Genomic DNA, 20,207 nt, shown 5'->3' on the forward strand with positions numbered 1-20,207 from the left:
AGGCATGTCCAAGCCATTTAGAAGTTTGTAATGCATGCTTTGAATTATACAGGGATATGAAACCAAACAACTTGTTGATAGCACCTGATGGCCAACTAAAGTTAGGTGACTTTGGACTTGCCCGTTTATTTGGTAGTCCAAATCGCAGATTTACTCATCAGGTTTGTTTTACAGCTTAAGCTCAAAAGATAGCTGGAACATTTTGGGGATTTACAGGCCTGTTTTACAGATTTATCTAATGTGATAGTAAGAATATTTTTTTGGAGATTAATTTCCTGGGCTTCTCTTGGTATCTTTCTTTCTAATGTATGGGAAAATGAATTTAGTAAAGTTAAAGATTTGTTATAGGTTACTTGTCATGGAATAGGCTACAAAGGATTCTTGGCACTGGTTTTGTGAAAATAAGCAAACTACAAAATAAACCACCTGAAGGTATAATGTCAAAATGGGATTATAATAATAATAAATTAAAATATCAAAACATAAAATATAAAATAGAATACAATTATAAAATATAAAATAAAAAATTAATTTTATGAAAAGTCAAGGGGCATGTGAATAATCATGACTACTGAAGGGGAAAATGATATATAAGAGACACCAAACAAAGAGAAGTAACCACCATATGAAGAATACATCTTTGATTATCTGATTATTACTCCTTTGGAGCATGGAACTCCAGTTCATTTAACCTGAGGATGTTGTGTCCCCTCTTTGAATTTAAACTTTGACTGAAAACATCCAAATTGATTTGATAATTCTTATATGGGAATTACAAGTTTGCTTATTGAATTCATTTTTGAGATTAAAATATTCAGAAATATTAATATTTTATTAAGGCAGAGTGTGAAGGATTAAAAACATTTGAGAAGGGATGCACCTGTGAGTAGTCAGTGCAAGACGGAGAAGAATTACGCTTTAAACAGCCACTGATTTCAGATTCTGAATCAGACAAAACCGCATCACCAAGTAATACAAGAGACAAGAGTCGTAGGTTTTTATCTTAAGTATAACAAGACAAAAGTATATCAAAAGGAGAAAGGAATTGTAAAAAATAAAAGGCAGTCCCTAGAGGACAAAAGTTTAAAGGCAGCCATTTGCATTAAATGATATCACCAAATGAAATTGTAATTAAGTTTTTAATCAAGAGACATTTGAAGAGTAGTGACTTTTGTAGGAATACTCTATTTAAAAGAGTAAGCAAGGAGAAGAGGGTATCATGGAAAAATATATTTTATATCTGATTTTCATCCCTTTGTGGAATGTGAAACATGGTTCAGCAAACAGAGGATAAAACCCCTCAAAGACCAGAGATTTAAGGATGAAAACCATTAATTTTTCTTGTCCAGTTGTGGATGAAAACCCCTAACTTTAGACAGAAATTTAGGAAACATTTCAAGACAATTATACGAGTAAAGAAGCTGCAGATTGGAGGAAAGATTACACCAGAATATAAGTTCAATATTTTCAAATTGGTATTAAGCTTTTAATTTAAAGTTAAAAGTTATCAAAATTATAAGCTTGAAGTTAAATTAATATTTATAATTAATTATGCAAGTATTATTGTGAGTGTGGAATATTTATTTAAGGCAAAAATAAGGAATTTCTAGAATGTTACATTACAGAGGATGAAAGCTCTCATGGCAAGAATTGAAGGACAGAATCCCACAGTTTTTCTAGAGCAATTTCACATGGAAATCACCATTGTGCTAAGCTGGTTGATCTTCAACTGGACATTATTAAAATTTCAATCTAATAGCACTTGTTGTTTATCAACAAATTTGATTCCTATCTTTAAAAGAGATATATAGATATGGAAATTCAATTAACTATCAGAAGTATTAATTAGAAAAAATATAGTTTCTGCCCACTTTATAAATTATTGTATAGAAAGTAAAAATTAAACTTCATTGGATATTACGAAATGTTCTGTCTGAGTTTAATAAAAATTCAAACGAGATATTACAAATGGTATCAGAGCTGGACTTTGCTAGCCTGTAAGTATTCTTTATATGCAATTTAAAAATACAGCCAGTAGATATTATTGAATAGAACTTATATCATCTAAATGACAAAAGAAGTGATTATGCTAGATAGGGAGGGAAAACCTCCTTTAGGGAAAGTTCTTATAGAGAAATTTGAAAAGAGATTGATAAAATGATAGATATGCTGGGTCAAATGTTCCACTATTAACCAGGGAATGAAAGCCAAAATCAACAATTTAGATTGCAAGCACTAGTCATAGAATAATAGATACATCCAATATTAACACTAGTTGTTTTTGAAGTTAGTAGATTACCTTTTCTAGCATCAAATTACATAAAAAGTTAAAAGATGTGACGATTGAAGATGCAATGCCCAAATTACATAAAAAGTTAAAAGAGATGAATGTCCAAGATGATCTACATGTTATCATGCCAAATTATCTTCTAGTTTTTGAAATTGAGTATATAGGTCTTAGTTTTGGATCGAGCATTGGGAATTACAAATTTCCAAGATTGATTTGGTATTCTAGTATCTTCAAAATGACTTAATCAAGTGAAGAAGAAATTCTAAGAGTATCCTAGTCTGTAATTCATCGAGGACAAACAATCTTGGGAAGGGTGGATTGTAATGCCCCTGTTTTGAATTGGGATTATAATAATTTAATTTGTGATTGCTTGAGGACAAGCAATATTGGGAAGGGTGGATTATGATGCCCCCTTTCTAAATGGGACTATAATAATAAAAAATTAAAATTTCAAAAAATAAAATATAAAATTAAATTTTAATTATCAAAGTGAAGGGGCATGAAAAGAATCATGGCTATTGAAGGAAAATGATATAGAAGAGACACCAAACAAGGAGAAGTGACTACTATATGAAGAATACATCTTTTAATATCTGATTATTACTCCTTTGGAGCATGGAACTACAACCCAAGGATGAACCCCTCATGGTAGGAATTGAAGGACAAAAACCCACAATTTCTCAAGAGTGATTAGCACGGAAATCACCATTGTGCTAAGTTAACTGATCTTCTAGTAGACATTATTAAAATTTCAAGTTAATAGCATTTGCTCTTTATCAACAAATCTGATTGCTATCTTTTAAAGAATCAAAGATATATTAAAATTAGACTAATTATCAGAAATACCAATTGGAAAAAGTATAGTTTCCATCTTACATAATATTGTATAGAAATTAAAAACTAAACTTGATTGGATATTATAAAATATTCTTGCTGGGATAATAAAAATTCGAACATGACACTATACAAGGTATGTATTGGGCATTGAACAAGTATTTTCGTGAGACATAAAAGGGCTTTGTAATTAAAATGCTGTTATTGTCATTGAGTAGACTACAAGTATTCTTGTTATTGGTTTTTTTTGGGTTGGTGGACACTTTTGACTGAAGCTTTGAACTAGTGGGGCCACAGTGGGGGATCCCATCCTTAAAGAACACCACGCTTCCATCTCTTTGAGGCATTAACACCTCCTCCAACTTTTGTGGGTCTCTATCTCTTCTTCCTTTCTATCTCCCTACTTCATCCTCCTTTCCCTCCTGCACTGTTCGTCCTCTTCCCTTCCAGCCCCTCTCTCCATCCTTCTCTCCTCCTTCTCTCCGTCCTTCTCGTCCTCTCCATCCTCCTCGTCTACTTCGGCCTCTCTCTCTATCCTACTCTCCTTGTCCTAACCTCCTGCTTTGATTCCTTCCTTTCCTCCGCCAGTCGCCTACTTCGCGGCTGTTTCTTCCATCCTCCTTCGTCTTCGATGCTCCCTCACTTGCTGCACTATCTAACTCTGCCTCCAAGCCCCAACATTGAGGCCATCTCCTCCTTCTCTGCACCATTGCTCTACCACCATGGCAATCTGCACCATCTCTTTGCATCCTCCTTCGGTCACCCATTTTCACCCTACTGCCTTCAACTACCGCCTGCATTTTCTTGCTACTAGGTGGTGACTCCAACTTTGTCTCCATTTTTGTTGACCGCTGGCTTCCTTGTCTTTACTGCCGCATTCATGCCTATAGCAACCATCTCAACTTCCTTTTTTTTCTCCAGGTGATCACCATCTGCCGCTGACTATTCTCCTTCCATCCTTTGTCCCTCCGGGGGTTCAACCTTGCATGGAATCATTAACACTCCATGCTCTCTATTAGTGCACCATAGGGTCAACCCCCCTTGTTATTGGCTTTTTGAAAATAAACAAACTATAAAATAAAATTTCCAAGCCTCAATGTGTATTGAGCACTAGATTTCTAAATAGAAAATACATTCCCTAAAGGTTTGAAGGTCTAGTTCCTCTTTTAGGGAATCTCTCTTAGGACTCATCTCTTCTCTCACATTGGGAGAGATTTTCTGTAATGCCCCTTTTGAGAGGACACTAAATCTTGCCCACTATACTTGTAGAATTATTGCAGGTTATGTATTTTCAGTCTGCTGAGGTAATTTGGACAGATTCAATTTGACGTTGTTTCCCTCTTTGAAAGCTGAACGCTGCTTTCTTGGATGAGTGCTATTGCTGAATGGTTCGATCTGTAGTTGATTGCTGAAGATTTTTTTCTTTCTTAGGAGAATTGATGTTAATTGTATTGATTTCCTCCATTGATTGAAAAGTTCCCTTCAATGCTTGGAATGAATTCTCCTTTATACTTCATTGGTGGAAGGGTCACCACCTTTCATAAGAATTGAGACACCACTTTTCATTATTGCCCTTGATAATGATATATTATTCCCCAAAATGATCTCTTTTTTTCTCTCCTCCTCTAATGAAAACTTCTCCCCTTTATATCCTCCAATGTGAGGGAGAGTCACACCTCTTCATGATGGTCATAACCTTTCACAATTACTACCCTTCGAAAGGGTCACAACTCACAACCCTTCATCATTTCTGCCCCTTTGAAAGAGTCACTTCCTTATCTTCTTCCCATTAATGATTCCTTAATTCCTTTGCTCCTTTCTTCCTTCATCTCTTTTCTCCCCAAATGAATTTCTCTTCTCTCCCTTTTATATTGTTAGAATAATATTTAATATTATTACTGTTAATGGTCAATAATGTAACTAGCTGTTAGACATCTTAAATGTCTACAGTAACAAGTAGTTAGAAGTAGGTAGTTAATTATTAGCTACAGTATTTTGTAACTTCTATATAATGTAATCCTTCCTCAATTAAGATGAATGAAGTTTTTACCAGTGAATCATCTCTAATTTTCACATGGTATTAGAGCAGGATTAAAATTTTTTGGAGCAATTTAATAATTCTAAAATTTTTAGTGAAGATTGCATCCAAAATTTTTCCTGCATCGTGGGTCTGCCTTGGAAATTTTTTCCTACCCACGTCTGTTTTCGTCAAGGGTTTTTTTGAATTCGCGATTTTGCTGGGCCGTTTTTTTCAGCAAGGTCGCATTTTTCATTTTTTGCGTTTTTCTGCTCTCATCCCGCGTGATTTTTTCAGAAAATCGAGATTTATCCCACGACTTTCGTGCCTTGTTTGTCGTTTTACCCGCGTGACGACATTCTGCAATTTTTCTGAGCTTTAATGGCCTGGCCGCCTAGGATTTCTAAAAATTTGTCTAGGGTTTTAACCTTCTGTTTCAACTCGAATTTTTTTTCGATTATAGATTCTTGGTGGGTTTTTCGAGAGCTCAACTAGGCTGTCGGATTTTTTTGGTGCATTGTTTTCCGTGCCTCGTTTTTCGAGCTTGCAGATTTGACCCTTCATTTTCAGAAAAATATTTTGATTGCAGATTCTTTCTGGGTTTTTCGCAAGGATTTTTGGGTCTTCGTCGGATTTTTCTGGGTCAATTGAAAATAATACCTCATAAACTGTGCTAGGGTTTTGAGATTATATTCTTCTTTCAAGTTTGAAAAAAATTATATTTGCAGAATCTTTGTGGGTTTTTTGAGATCTGAATGGGGTTGTCATATTTTTCTAGGTCCCTTGAAAATAGCTGCCTCGAAAACCATGCTAGGGTTTCAATATCTGCCTTAAAAATTTGTCTTGCAATTTTTTTGGATAAAACCCTTTGTTTTCATCTGTTGGTTTTCGTGCATTGGAATTTGTGTCTTCACCAGTTCGACCTCAGGGTACGTGATGGCATCTCTGACAAGCATTATGCTTGAAAGCAGCCAAAAGTTCAACGGCCGCAACTACAACAACTGGAAGCAGTGTATGTTGACAATTTTTGAGTACTGATGTCTTGATGCAGTTGTTTTGGCCATGTCTCAACGTCCAACCACTGTTGGAAAAGATCAGGACAAATGGGATGAGCGCAACTGCGAAGCAGTCATGCTCATCAAACTCTCTGTCACAGACGAGCAGCTACCTCAAGTACCGTTCGACAAAACAACGAAGGAGATATGGGATCATTTGAAGAGTCTCAATGAAACCTCTAACAAGAGCAAAGCATTCTTTCTGAAGAATATGCTTTTTTCGATTATGATGGACGAGAGGACACCTTTGCAGGATCACTTGACCAAGATCAAGGACATCTGTGACCAACTTGAGGCGATTGATCGCACAATGGAGGAAGAGGACATGGTCGTCATCACTTTGAAGAGTTTGCCCAAATCTTATGAGCATTTCATCGAAACGCTGAATATCACTTCCACTGACGTCGATTTGAAGTTTTCCAATCTTTGTAACAAGTTTTTACATCAAGATTGGTGGCGCCAGTAGTTTGGAAGCAGTACTAGTTCCATCTCCACCGAGCAAGCGTTCTCTGCCAAATCTTTTGCTAAGAACAAAGGGAAGGCTCAATCTTCTCAGCCGAAAGGCTTTGATTCTTCTCAGGACAGCAAGAAGAAGAAGAACGTTTAGTGCAATTATTGTCATAAGCTTGGTCACATGAAGGCCGAGTGCCGAATTTGTTTGGCTTCTGAACAAAAGAAGCAGGGAGGGTCTCAACAAAAAGCAAATGTCGCCGAACACTTCGAGCAAAAAGAATCTGCTTTCTACGCTTTTATGGCTAAGAGAACATCAGATTAAGTACACTCTTATGCCTGGTATATTGATTCAGGAGCTTCGCGGCATTTTACTCATCGTCGAGATTGGTTCACGAAATTTGAACCATTCTCAGATTCAGTAATCTTTGGAGGAGGAGAAGAGTACACAGTTGCTAGTAAGGGCACTGTCCAGATTCACTCAGGAGCTAGAAATTTAATTTTTCTTGATGTCTACTATGTTCCATGCATGGAACATAATCTCCTTTCCGTCAGCCAGATCATGAGGCATTCTCCTCAATTAGATGTTATCTTCAGTTCGTCCACCTACAACTTTGTTGATAGGGAGACTCATACTACAATCGCTATGGGATTTGAGGATCATGGTTTGTATAGACTTGCTGATTCCGGTGATTCTCAGGAGCCTGCTTTGGTTGCTAGGAGTACATACATCAGAACACTTTGGCATCAACGTTATGGGCACTTAAACGTGCACTATCTCTCTCAGTTATTTCGGGAGGGTTTGGTTGCTGGTCTACCTGAGATCCAACCTCAAAATCATGGAGTTTGTGAAGCATGTCAGGCTGGGAAGTAGCACAGGACACCGTTCAAGGATGGTGACTCATGGCGAGCCTCCAAGGTACTTCAATTGGTTCACGTTGATGTATGTGGGCCAATGAATACACCTTCTGTTACTAGTTGCAGGTACTTCTTGTTATTTGTTGATGATTTCAGTCATAAAATGTGAGTATTTTTTGAAGAATAAATCAGATGTGTTCAGTACATCTTAGTAGTATAAGGCCTTAGTTGAGAAAGAATCCAGTTCTCAGATTGTCACTCTAAGGTTAGATAATGGGGGGGAGTTTTGGTCAACTGACTTCTCTACATTTTGTGGTACACATGGCATTAAGCGCCAACTCACCACACCCTACACCCCTCAGCAGAATGGTGTCGTTGAAAGTAGGAATTGCACCATTATTGGAATGGCTCGTTCTATGATCGAGCATAGAAATGTTCCTAAGAAAATACTGGGCTGAAGTAGTTTACACTGCAGTCTACCTTTTGAATTGGTCACCTACACATGCCGTCAAGAAGATGACTCCTGAAGAAGCTTGGTCAGGATGCAAGCCTAAAGTGGGCCATTTGAAAGTCTTCGGTTCTACGGCTCATATATGGATTCCAGATGCTAAGCGTGCTAAGCGAGGTTCAAAGAGCCAAACACTTATGTTTACTGGTTACAACGACAACCACATGGCCTACAGGTTGATTGATGTGGAGACAGATCGTCTCATTTTCAATTGTGATGTCGTGGTTGATGAGACTGCTGTTCCATTTATGCCTTCTACTACTCCTAGTCCCGTGACTCCGTCTGTGAAGACTTCTAATGTTGGTGTTCGTCTACCTCTTGGTTCCCATGATGGGAGGGCTTCAGAGCATTCTGACTCTGAAGATGAGGAATCTATTGATCCAACACCACTTGATTTGTCACAGGATTTGCATCCAGATGACTTTGTTCCGGAAACTCCAGGGAATGTTGTTTCTCCAATGCCAGATGTTGGTACTTCTACCCTTAGGCCTAAATGGTGGGCCAAGACAATAGGAGATCTTCGTGATGATGAGCTTCTTGAGGATAGATCAGTTCGCCGCAAGAGAAAGCAACAAAATACAATCAACTTTGCACTTATGGCCAACATCCACAGCATCCATGAGCCCCAGACATATTCCGAGGCTAAAGGCATTCCTGAGTGGGAAAAGGCTATGGAGACAGAATACCATAGTTTTATGAAGAATAACACTTGGGTTCTTTTTGATTTGCCTCCTGGGAAGAAACCTATCAGCTGTAAATGGGTTTACAAAGTCAAGTATCATGTAGATGGTACTTTGGATAAGTACAAGGCCAAATTGGTTGCTCGGGGTTTTACACAGCGGGAGGGCATTGACTACGAGGAGACTTTTGCTCCTATTGCCAAGATGAGCATTCGTCTTCTTCTCGCCATTGTAGCTCAGTTTGGATGGAAACTTCACCAGATGGACGTTAAGAGTGCATTCCTCAATGGGGAGTTGTAGGAAGAAGTTTATATGACTCAACCTCTTGGCTTCAAGGTTCCTGGTAAGGAACTTTAGGTTTACAGATTGGTAAAAGCCCTCTATGGCTTGAAGCAAGCCCCTCGGACTTGGTTCTTCAAGATTGATCAGTATTTGGTTGAACATGGTTTTCAGCGCAGTCCCTCTAACACTAATCTGTATGTCAAACTCTTCGGTGATGATATCCTTTTTCTTGTTGTCTACGTGGATGACTTGATCATTACTGGCAATTCAAACACATTTGATTATAGCCATCAAACAAGACTTGTGCCAAGCTTTTGACATGACAGATTCGGGGCTTCTCCATTATTGCTTAGGTGTCGAAGTGTGGCAGACTGATGACAGTATCTTTATTTCACAGTCCAAGTATGCCCGTAGTTTGCTTGACAAGTTTCGAATGCAAGATTGTAAACCTGCTTTCACACCTATGGAGAAAGGGCTGAAGTTATCAGCCAAGTCTGATTCACCTGCAGTAGATGAGACCGAATTTAGGCAACTAGTAGGCAGCCTCATCTACCTCATTGCCACTAGACCTGACATCTGTTTTGCTGTCAGCTACATCTCTCGCTACATGACAGCCTCAAAAGTTGATCATTGGATTGCAGCGAAGCTAGTGCTGTGATATGTGAAAGGCAATTCAGACTATGGCATTCTATATAGCAGGTGCAACGATCCAAAGCTGATTGGTTATATTGACTTAGATTGGGCAGGATCAGTGGATGACAAAAAATCCACTTCTAGGTACCTATTTAGTTTGGGTACAGGTGCCGTCACTTGGAGCAGCAAGAAACAACAGGCCGTGGCTCTTTCCTCGACTGAAGCCGAATACCGGGGAACAATCAAGGCCGCATGTGAGGTAGTTTAGCTCCGAAGGATGCTTTTTGACATGCAAATGCCACAAGCAGGCCCTTCTCCCTTGTATATTGATAATCAAGGAGTGCTCAAACTGGCCAAAAATACAGTATGAACGTACTAAGCATGTCGAGCTTCATTGTCACTACATCCGCTAGTTGGTAGAAGACGGATCAATTCAGTTGCAGTATGTTTCGACAGCGGATCAATTGCCTATATTCTCACCAAGTCTTTAAGCCCAGATAAGTTTGTAAAATTCAGGGGACAACTTGGTGTTTTTGATAGATTGACCATCAAGGGAGGGTGTTAGAATAATATGTAATATTATTACCGTTAATGGTCAATAATGTAAATGGCTGTTAGACATTTTCAATGTGTACACTAACAAGTAGTTAGAAGTAGGTAGTTAATTAATAGCTATAGTATTTTGTAACTTCTATATTATGTAATCCTTCCTCAGTTAAGATGAATGAAGTTTTTACCAGTGAATCTTCTCCGATTTTCACATATATCTCATGTTTGAGGGAGTCACAACTTTTCATGTCATGCCTTTTGACCATTAATTAAACTTAACTAAATTTTAATTATATTAAATTTTATTTCTATTCTTTTATATATTAATTCATTATTATTATTTATAAATAAATCCTATTTCAACAAGGGGACATTACATTTTCTCAAAGTAAAGTGATGCGGGATTGTCCATGGTCTAGGAGCAATCCTCATCAACCAATTTTTTTTCAATTTTTTTTACAATTTTTAGCATAGTTGATTTTTTTGTTATAGGTTGAATAATGTATGAAATAAGGCCAAATATTTTAATAAATATTTTGACAGGCATTGTAATAAACATTATTTGTATTTTTGGTGGCATTTGGATGACATTTCAAATGTCATTAGTGGTTTTGAGCAAACTTGGGTGTTGGATTTTGAGGGACCCAGCTTGCCCTCCATGTGGATCCAAATAAAGTGAAATGACATATTCCGGGAGTTATGACAAGTTAGGCATCCAAGATGAAGTTTCTAGCTTTTCCCATTCTGGGAGTCAATCGGCAGAGTTAGTGGCACAAATGGACAATTATTCTTGGCAAATTGTAAGAGGAGTTGTAAGAGCATCAAATAGACATATTGAATGCTCATTTAAACATAGAATTGGAGGGAGACTAAGTTGGGTGTAATATTTCTGGGAGGCTAATTTTAGCAGTGTTCCACGGGGATGCGTGTAATGTCCCCTACTAGGTTTAGACATGTTATAACCGTAATTAATCTATTTTTATATACTTATGACTCAAACTAAATATATTAGGAGGCATTTACACCTTAACCAGAATCCAATCAGTGATATTCCACTGCTCAATTAATTAACTATTATTAAATAAATTGTTCCTCTATCATACATCCAAAATTCTTAGTGCAAGTGTCAAACCCATTGTAATGTTCCTACATGGAAACATCAACTTCTTAAACACAGTCAGTAGTAACAAGAATTATACATATTCTCCTTACCGTTTATTATCCTATGAGCTTTTTCTGAATTACAATCTAATATATTATCCTATTATCATTATTGATATTACATCATTACTATATATATTTATCCTTATTCTGATTTGAATATATACACATTAATAAGTATATTAATTAAATAATATAAGCAATTATTGAAGTATTTGCTAATTACCTATTATATACATTATTGAAACTACCACTACCCAAAAGATTAGTTATGGATATTTTTAGTGGCTGGTAAAAAGGGCAGACATATCCGACGCATGACAGATCTGGTCTTACACTGTTATAAATGCAGTATTACTATTGTACATGTTGCAGTCTATATAATATTATTATTAAATTCTGCATACAAACATTCTCGGGCTACATATATTAAGCTTACTTATTAAACACATCCCCTATGCATACCACTCAGAACAAGGATGTTACTGCCTGTAACTCAACAGTTCTGATCTGATCTGATTGACTATTCTACATTATTAATATCTCCTTCTTTCCCCTTTTTCTACACTCTCTTACATATGCCACTTATATGCATATACACCCTTTCATAAGAGGTGTGTACTCTTTCCAAAGAGTCACCCTTATTTATAAACAAATTAAGCTTTATTTACTGCTCTGCCTTGACTATTCATTAATCACACCTAACCCTCCATAAATCTTAATCATTCCAATAAACATGTCGTATTTAAAAATGCACCTTTAAAATCGCTGATGTGTATTGTTCAAACAAGGAGATTAATATGTCTGCTCTTAAATCGTGTTATATTAATATAGCACCTTTTGAATAATCACTTGTTTATTTCCTTAAGGCAATTGCACCACTTCACAATGAATGGTTACTTTCTATTGAAGATCGCTTAGCAAGCTAATTGGGTCACCACATATTAACTATATTTCTTGTCTTAGTGACATGCGCCTCCTTAACATTAATCATTGTTTACTTAATGAAATCGCACCTTTTGACTTATGCGATTAATAACATGTCTTCTAAGCTTTACTCATGATCATTGTCTTTTGTAACTTGATCGTTGCTGCTGACATAGCTTAATCACTGTATAGAAACTTTCGTAATGAATCACTGCTGTTTTGCCTGATTGCCACTTTCCTCTTATCGGAGTTAATTATGCTGGCTTCTTTTGTAGTTGTTATTGCTTCATATAAACAATTTAAATTACTGCTCCAAATCAAAAATTATTCCCATCAACCTTAATTGATGTTCTTTCAGCTTGATCGCTGTATATTTATTCCATTTTCACCATATAAACAATGCCTTATGAAGTTGCTACTTTCATCATACAGATCGTTGTAATAAATATTAATTAAATAATAATATTTAAAATAAATAAATATTAATTAAATAATAATATTTAAAATAAATAAATATTAATGTACATTAATTAAATAATAATATTTAATAAATAAATAAATTTCAAATAATCATTCGTTGTTAATTAGTATATTAATTATTAATACGATCAAGGAGGGGACATGACAACGCGTTTTGCACCCCGCCCTTCCCCAAGGCCCATGTCCCCCTATCCCCGAAACCCGTCCCCAAAACTTAGGCCCTTTGCCCCCCTGTCCCCAATGGCTGTGGAACATTAAATTTTAGTCAAATTAAATTTGTTGAATTGCATTTTCATGTTTCTTCTTTCATTTTAAAGTTATGGTTTACAGGTTGAAGTGTGGGAGAGCTTGGGAGAAGGTTTTGGAAGATATTTTGCTGTAGTATCATCTTCTTGCAGGTCTTATATCAGTTGTAATCAGATTTGAATGTCTGAAATGGAAGCTATTAGGCTCGCTTTATTGTATTTAGTTTATGCTTAAATATTTGAATTGATAATCCTCTATTTTTCTTGCATATTTTTGTGAGCTATTTGCTTTGAGTTTGCTGCTGTAAATCAAATTTCTTAAAGGGAGAGGATCCCTTTACATCATAAAGTTTCTCACAATTACATGGAGCTTGGTTCTTCCTATACAGGTTTTATTGGTAAAGCCACCTTGATTAGGTCTTGACTTGTATTTAGTATTATATGCAGCAGAATCTGTTTGTAACTACAGTGAGATGATATACTGCTAAGTAAAATTAAACAGCAAATACCTATTTGAAAAAGAAGTTTTGGATTTGCACCCAAGATGTATTAATTAAATTATAAATTTTCAAGTGATATGTCACTGCAGGGAGCACCTTCGGCACCTAATAACTGTGCCTAGGTTTTGATAGTCACAATGTTGTATTGCAAATTGGAACCTTCTATCATTGTTTTGAAAACTCTGCACTTACGTCTGAACTTGGCAACTCTGATGCCATGTTTATGAGTTCAATCAGAAAACTGCAAAATTTACTGAAGATGCCTGCACAGAAATCTGGAGATCTGAAACTGCCATTAAAATGTAGAAATAATGTTAATAGGGACATGATTTCTTATAGTAACAAACTGATAGCTCTATAATCATAATTATCAAGTTTGCAGCTAATTATATCTAATGGAAATTTAGAGTCCTTATTGTGCTTGAAAAGAATAATCTTCTCAGCTATGCGAAGTCTGTTGTAGATGAACCTTCTGATGATTCTGAGAAAGCACAATGGAGAAAGAATAATTTCATGGCAAGAAAGATACTAATTGATTTTGTCAAGGATCATCTGGTACCTGTTATATCCATGTTGGATTCAGCCAAATAGATGTTCGAGTGCCTTCAAAGTTTGTATGAATTCAACAACACTAGTAGAGCTCTAGCCTTGAGACATCAACTTCTTCATATCAAAATGGCTAGAGGTGAATCTGTTGTTTCTTTCTTTATGAAGATTACAGAATTGAAGGATCAACTCAATGCTATTGGAGATTCTATTGAGGATAAAGACCTGGTTATTCTGGCCATGAATGGCCTTCCTCACTCTTGGGAATCTTTCATTCAAGGTATTAGTGGAAGAAATGAACTACCCAAGTTTGATCAATTGAGAGCTGATTGCATTCAAGAGGAATGCAAATTGGAGGCAAGAGGAATTGGTCGAAAATCTCACCATGAAGAAGATCATGTTCTTGCTGCCCATACTTCTTGAAGAAAAGGAAGGAAAGGAAACTTCAAAAGGAACATAGATAGGAATTCTGATTTAGCTCCTGAATCTAAGAAGAGAAAGGATCTCTCTAGGGTTCAATGTTTCAGATGTGACAAATTTGGTCACTTTGCTAGAGAATGTCCTTCAAGGCCCAAGCATCAAGCTGCTGCAACAAATGTTGAACATGCTTCTCCTCATCGAGAATGAAGTGAAAATTCAGAGAGTTTCTTATTTATTTTTGTTCTTTCAAGTAATGTTCCCTCCGATAGTAATACTTGGCTGATTGACAGTGGAGCTTCTCGTCATATTACTGGATATCGTGAACATCTCTCTAATCTGATTGAAAAAGATTCTCCCTTGCATGTTATCATTGGTGATGATCTTTGTTACTCTGTAAAAGGAGCTGGAACCACATCTTTTCATTTAGATTCTGGAATTCCTCTTCATTTGGGTGATGTGCTATTTGTTCCTGGTATTAAGAGAAATCTGATTTCTATTTCAGCATTGGAAGATAAAGGATACCAAGTTGCATTTGTTGAAAGCAAAGTTCTTGCATGGAAGAAAAACTCTAGCTTCAAGATAGCTCGAGAAATTGGTGTTCGTCATGATAATCTGTATAGACTTTCAGCTCGTCCTATTCATGTCTTAGCTCATGATTCCATGACTTCTAATGAGCTGTGGCATAAAAGATTTGCTCATCTAAATTTTAGAACTCTTTCCTCCATGGAGAAGATGGTCATTGGTCTTCCGAAGCTTAATAAAGATCGTGATGGTGTCTGCAAAGGATGTGCTCTAGGTAAGAACATTAAAAGTCCTTTTCACTCTCGTGAAAGTAGAGCAAAAGAAATTCTAGAGCTGATTCACCCTGACTTGTGTGGTCCTATGTCTGTTGCTTCTTTAAGTGGTTTTTGGTTATGCTACTTTTATTGATGACTTCTCTCTTAAGACATGGATTTATTTTTTGAAATCTAAAGAATTTGATGAAATGCTGTCTAGATTTAAAGAGTTCAAAGCTCAAGTAGAAAAAGTTGTTTGATAAGAGGATTAAAGTTCTAAGATCTGACAATGGGAGTGAATATACTTCTGGGTTGTTTCAAAGTTTTTGTATTGAAGCTGGGATTAAGAGGGAGTTTTGTGTCCCTTATAATCCTCAACAAAATGGAACTGTTGTTAGAAAGAACAGGTCTATTGTTGAGGCAGCGAAAGCCATGATCCATGATCAAGGCCTTCAAATATTTCTTTGGGCAGAAGCTTGCAGGATAGCTGTTTATGTTCAAAATCGTAGTCCACATCAAATTCTAGATAATATGACTCCTGAAGAAGCATTCTCTGGTATTAAACCAAAAGTTAGTCATCTTAGAATTTTTGGGTGTCCAGTTTACATTCATGTACCTAAGGATAAGAGGTCTAAGTTAGAACCTTCAGGTAAGAAGGGAATTTTTGTTGGTTACAGTGAATCTTCTAAAGCTTACAGAGTCTATGTTTCGGGTCAAAAGCAGATTGAAATCAGCAAAGATGTTTATTTGAAGAAGATGTAGATTGCAAAAGATCTAAAGGGACTTCTATGGAAATTGATAGTGAAGATCATGAGATTTCTCAAGATATGGATACTGCTGCTCCTGATTCCCCTTATGAGGTTCAGAGGGAGACTCCTGAATTAGAAGATCCTATTGATCCTGTTGATCCTATTGATACCTCTGCTGAACCAAGTAATGGTTCTTGTGACAAGAAGAGACCTTTGTGGGCCATGCATACTATGCAAGAGGTTGAAAAGTATTCAGCTCCTGGTGGTACTTTCATAGAAAGTAAGAGACCTCATAAATCTGTAGGATATGTTGCTTTAATGAGTCATATTGTTGAATCTGAGCCTTCAAGTTTTGAAGTGGCTTCAAATCGAAACAACAAGTATGGAGAGATGCAATGTTAGAAGAATATCAATCCATCATCAAGAATGAGGTTTGTGATATTGTTTCTAGACCTCAAGGTAAATCTGTTGTTTCTTCCAAGTGGTTGTTCAAAATTAAACATGCAGCTGATGGGAGTGTTGAAAAATATAAAGCTAGATTCGTAGCAGATGATAAAACCTTAATTCTAGTTCTTTATGTTGATGATTTATTTCTTACTGGAGAGGATGATCTCATTGCTAGATGTAAGAAAGAGTTAGCTTTTGAATTCGAGATGAAAGATCTTGGTCTTATGCATTATTTTCTTGGTTTAGAAGTATGGCAAAGATTAAATGAAGTCATATTGAGTCAAGGGAAATATGCCATTGACATTTTGAAAAGGTTTGGTATGTTAGATTGCAAGTCTATGGCAACTCCCATGGAAGCAAATCTGAAAAAGTTACATGAGGTTGCAGCTAGTTCAGATTTAGTTGATCCCACTATGTATAGGCAATTGATTGGATCATTGATGTATTTAGTCAATACAAGGCCTGATATATGTTACGCTGTCAACACTCTCAGTTCATGTGTGAGCCTAGACAGATTCATTTTGTTGCAGCTAAACATATATTGAGATATGTGTGTGGTACAATGGGATATGGTCTGAAATATACTTCTTGTGAAGGTCTGAACTTGCAAGATTTTTCTGATTTAGATTGGGCAGTATGTGTACCTGACAGGAAGAGCACTTCCGGTTGTTGTTTCAGCTTAGGTTCAGCTATGATTTTGGTGTAGTAGGAAGCAATCATGTGTGGCCCAAAGTACAACAGAAGCTGAATATGTTGCAACTTGTGTAGGAGCACGTGAAGCAATGTGGCTTCGAAAGCTTCTTGCAGGATTGATTTGGTAGCCTTTGGAACCAATTGTTATTTTTCGTGACAACCAAAGTTGTATAAAGCTTTCAGTTAGTCCTGTTTTCCATGATAGATCCAAGCATGTGGAGATCAAGTTTCATTATTTGAGAGATATGGTTCAAAGGAAAGCTGTTGAGCTCAAGTACATTTGCACAAATGAGCAGATAGCTGACATTCTCATCAAGCCACTTCCTGGAGTGAAGTTTTCTTATTTTCGAGATAAGCTTGGTATTGTGGAGAATGATGCTCTTTCTGAGAGAGAGTCTTAGCTTCAGTGATTCTTATTTCATGTTGTAATGCATTTTTCTCTGTGATGGAGAAATTTGAGGTGAAAGCCCTTGTAATGCATTTTTATCTGTGATGGAGAAATTTAAGGTGAAAGCCGTTGGTGCTTTTTCCACTCATGGGAGTAGCCATGGTGGATGTCATGTTGAGAGACTCCATGACAACATCACGTTGAGTGACTCCGTGATGAGAGCTTGTGTTTATTTCACACATGGGAGTAGCCATGGTGAACATCATGTTGAGTGAATCCATGATGCTATCACGTTGAGAGAATCCGTGATAAAGTTTTGTTATTTACACATATGGGTGTAGCCATTGTGTTTGTCATGTTGAGAGATTGCATGACTTGGAAATCTGTAAATGATATCTCCTTTGCTAAGAGGGAGTGTTAATGCAAGTAGCTTCAAGAGACTTCATTTTCTACCTGCGTTGGATGTAATTCTTCTTTCTGTTATTTCTCCCTCAGTTCGTATCTTCTGTTCATTCATTTTGGACTGTGTGGTTGTCTCTATGGGTTTCTTTCTTGCTCCAATGAAAGTTTTTTATGTTTCGTATTCCTATGCTTGCTGTCATCGACCTTCATTTCCGACTTGTGCCTTGTCCATGCTGGCATGACTACTGTCGTTATTGATTTCATCTGTTGTGATGCGGTCATGTCTCACCTTCAGTTCCCGTCGGTGGTCTAGTAAGGAACGACATATTTTTTGCAACTGCCGATGAGCTGTTTGGTGTCTCTTGGTCTTTCGCCTCCACCGTAAAGAGATTCTTGGAGCCTTGCGAATTTGATATTTTTCACTAGCTGTTTGATTTGCGGGTGGTGAAAAATTCTAAAAGGAAGACAATCTATTTCTTTCGTATCTGTCATCTTCCGTGTTGTGTTCGAAGAAGGATTTCTCGGCAGCTACCTTGGCCTGTTTGAGTTTTTCTAATATAATCTTCATGTGTTTGATTGGTGTGTAATATCTACATATGGTAAAAGGTGTATATGCTGTATGAATGGTAGAAGCCATTTTTCAGAAGTTTTTATTTATCATACTGTCGATTGTTAAAGTGATAACAATCATTGCTTGTTAAGTGTGAAAGCAGTGTATCAGATTTGTGTTGATAATAAAGTTCAATTTTGGTGTGGCTGGGTTTTTCACCCTTAGGTGGAGGGTTTTCTCAGGATAAGATTTTGTGTTTTGTGTTCTTGTGAGAATTCTTGTATCAGATTTCTAAGTTTTATCTTTCTGGTTCTAAATTTAACAAAGACAAAGGTGAATAGTAATAGAATGAGGTGCCACATATAAAGATTGAGTTGCTTGTAGGTTATGGCAAAAAAATGAAGCAATAGATTAGACAATAGGGACATAGGTGGCAGATGACAGCAATGATGCTACAGATTGTAGTAAAGGTTGCAATAGACAATTGTGTGTAATGTGGTGAAGAAAGGAAACTAATGTATGGCAATGAATTAAGATGGAATTGTTGCTTGGGAATAAAGCACGTGGGAATTGATTGCAGAATGAGTAAAGAGAAATGGCTAAATGTTGACAAAGATGAGAGAAATAGCAAGGAATGATTTAATTGTGAAGATACAACTGAACAAAATATTGATCATTCAATGGAGGAATGTGGTAGAAATGGAATGGCTTTTTGAGGAAGCACGGTTGGTTGCAGGTTTTGATACTACCTGTAATTGACCATAGGTCTCAAAAATTGAATCTGAACTCCAGTCCCCACTTGGAGAAAAAAATTATGACTAAAGGCTTTCTGAACTTTAGAAAGGTAGCTAATTTCTTACTGATTATCTGCCTTAGAGCTAATTCTAAAGGCATTGGGGAATTGAAGATTGTTTAGAAGTTGATTAGATGTGCTGTGTACTGCCTATTGCATGATTGTGCTGTAACATCTGCAACATGATGCACTGCTCTATTCTTATTCTTTTTTTTTTAATCTCTTATGTAGGGGTCTATTTGCACTTGTTTTCAGAGACTGCATAATTTTATCTAGAAGATTGTATTTTTCATATCCGCACATAGATTGCAATGCATATCTGATTGTCTGGATGTATGTTACAATGCTTTTATTAAAATAGGCAGATAGCAGGGTCCTGTTTGTATCTGGAGTGTATCCATTAATAAGTCATATACACTTTCTCACAGCTATGACTTGTGATTAGAAAGTGTATAATTTCCTGCTTGTAAGTTGTGTAATCATCTAAGAATTGTTTTTTGCATGCTTTGCGTGGGTTATAGAATTGAAGTTGAAAAGCATCTTAGTTAAAGTTAAAAAAATGAAAGAACTCAGACACCTGAGGTTCTTTGTTCCCTGCCCGGTGGTCATCTTCTTCTTCTATTGCTCTGCAGGGTCGTCCCCTCTCACATATGTTAATACTTGTACTAGTTTGGGGTTTCATTTTAGGTTAACCCTTGCTTGTCTATTTCTTTATTTTTCCTGCTTTTCTTGTTTATTGTATTTTCTTCAAGTCTAGGGCTCCTTTGATCTTAATCCTTAGCTATTGTATTTTCTCCAGTCCCTTTGACAAATTCTTGGTCATTCATGTACATCGGTTTAATTTTTTTTTCTTTATGGTCTTAGCATTTTCTTTTAACAAAATGGGAGATATGGAAATAGAATTTGCTGGGGCATAAGGTACAAGCTATTCTGAAGGTGTTGATAGCGTAGGATTTTAGAATGTTTGAATAATT

General features: G+C 36.6%; 1 protein-coding gene across 2 annotated transcripts in view; it reads left to right on the forward strand.

Annotated features, from left to right (window-relative positions):
- Nucleotides 1-20,207, forward strand: part of LOC131046193 (cyclin-dependent kinase D-2) — a 50,776-nt gene that overhangs the window by 4,302 nt on the left and 26,267 nt on the right. For both annotated transcript variants that reach the window (XM_057979868.2, XM_057979869.2), the window contains exon 3: nucleotides 53-161. In XM_057979868.2, the coding sequence (XP_057835851.2) occupies nucleotides 53-161 (109 nt within the window). The remainder of the gene's footprint in view (nucleotides 1-52; nucleotides 162-20,207) is intronic.

Source organism: Cryptomeria japonica, chromosome 2 (genome assembly GCF_030272615.1).
Source record: "Cryptomeria japonica chromosome 2, Sugi_1.0, whole genome shotgun sequence".
In the NCBI taxonomy this organism is placed as follows: Eukaryota; Viridiplantae; Streptophyta; class Pinopsida; order Cupressales; family Cupressaceae; genus Cryptomeria; species Cryptomeria japonica.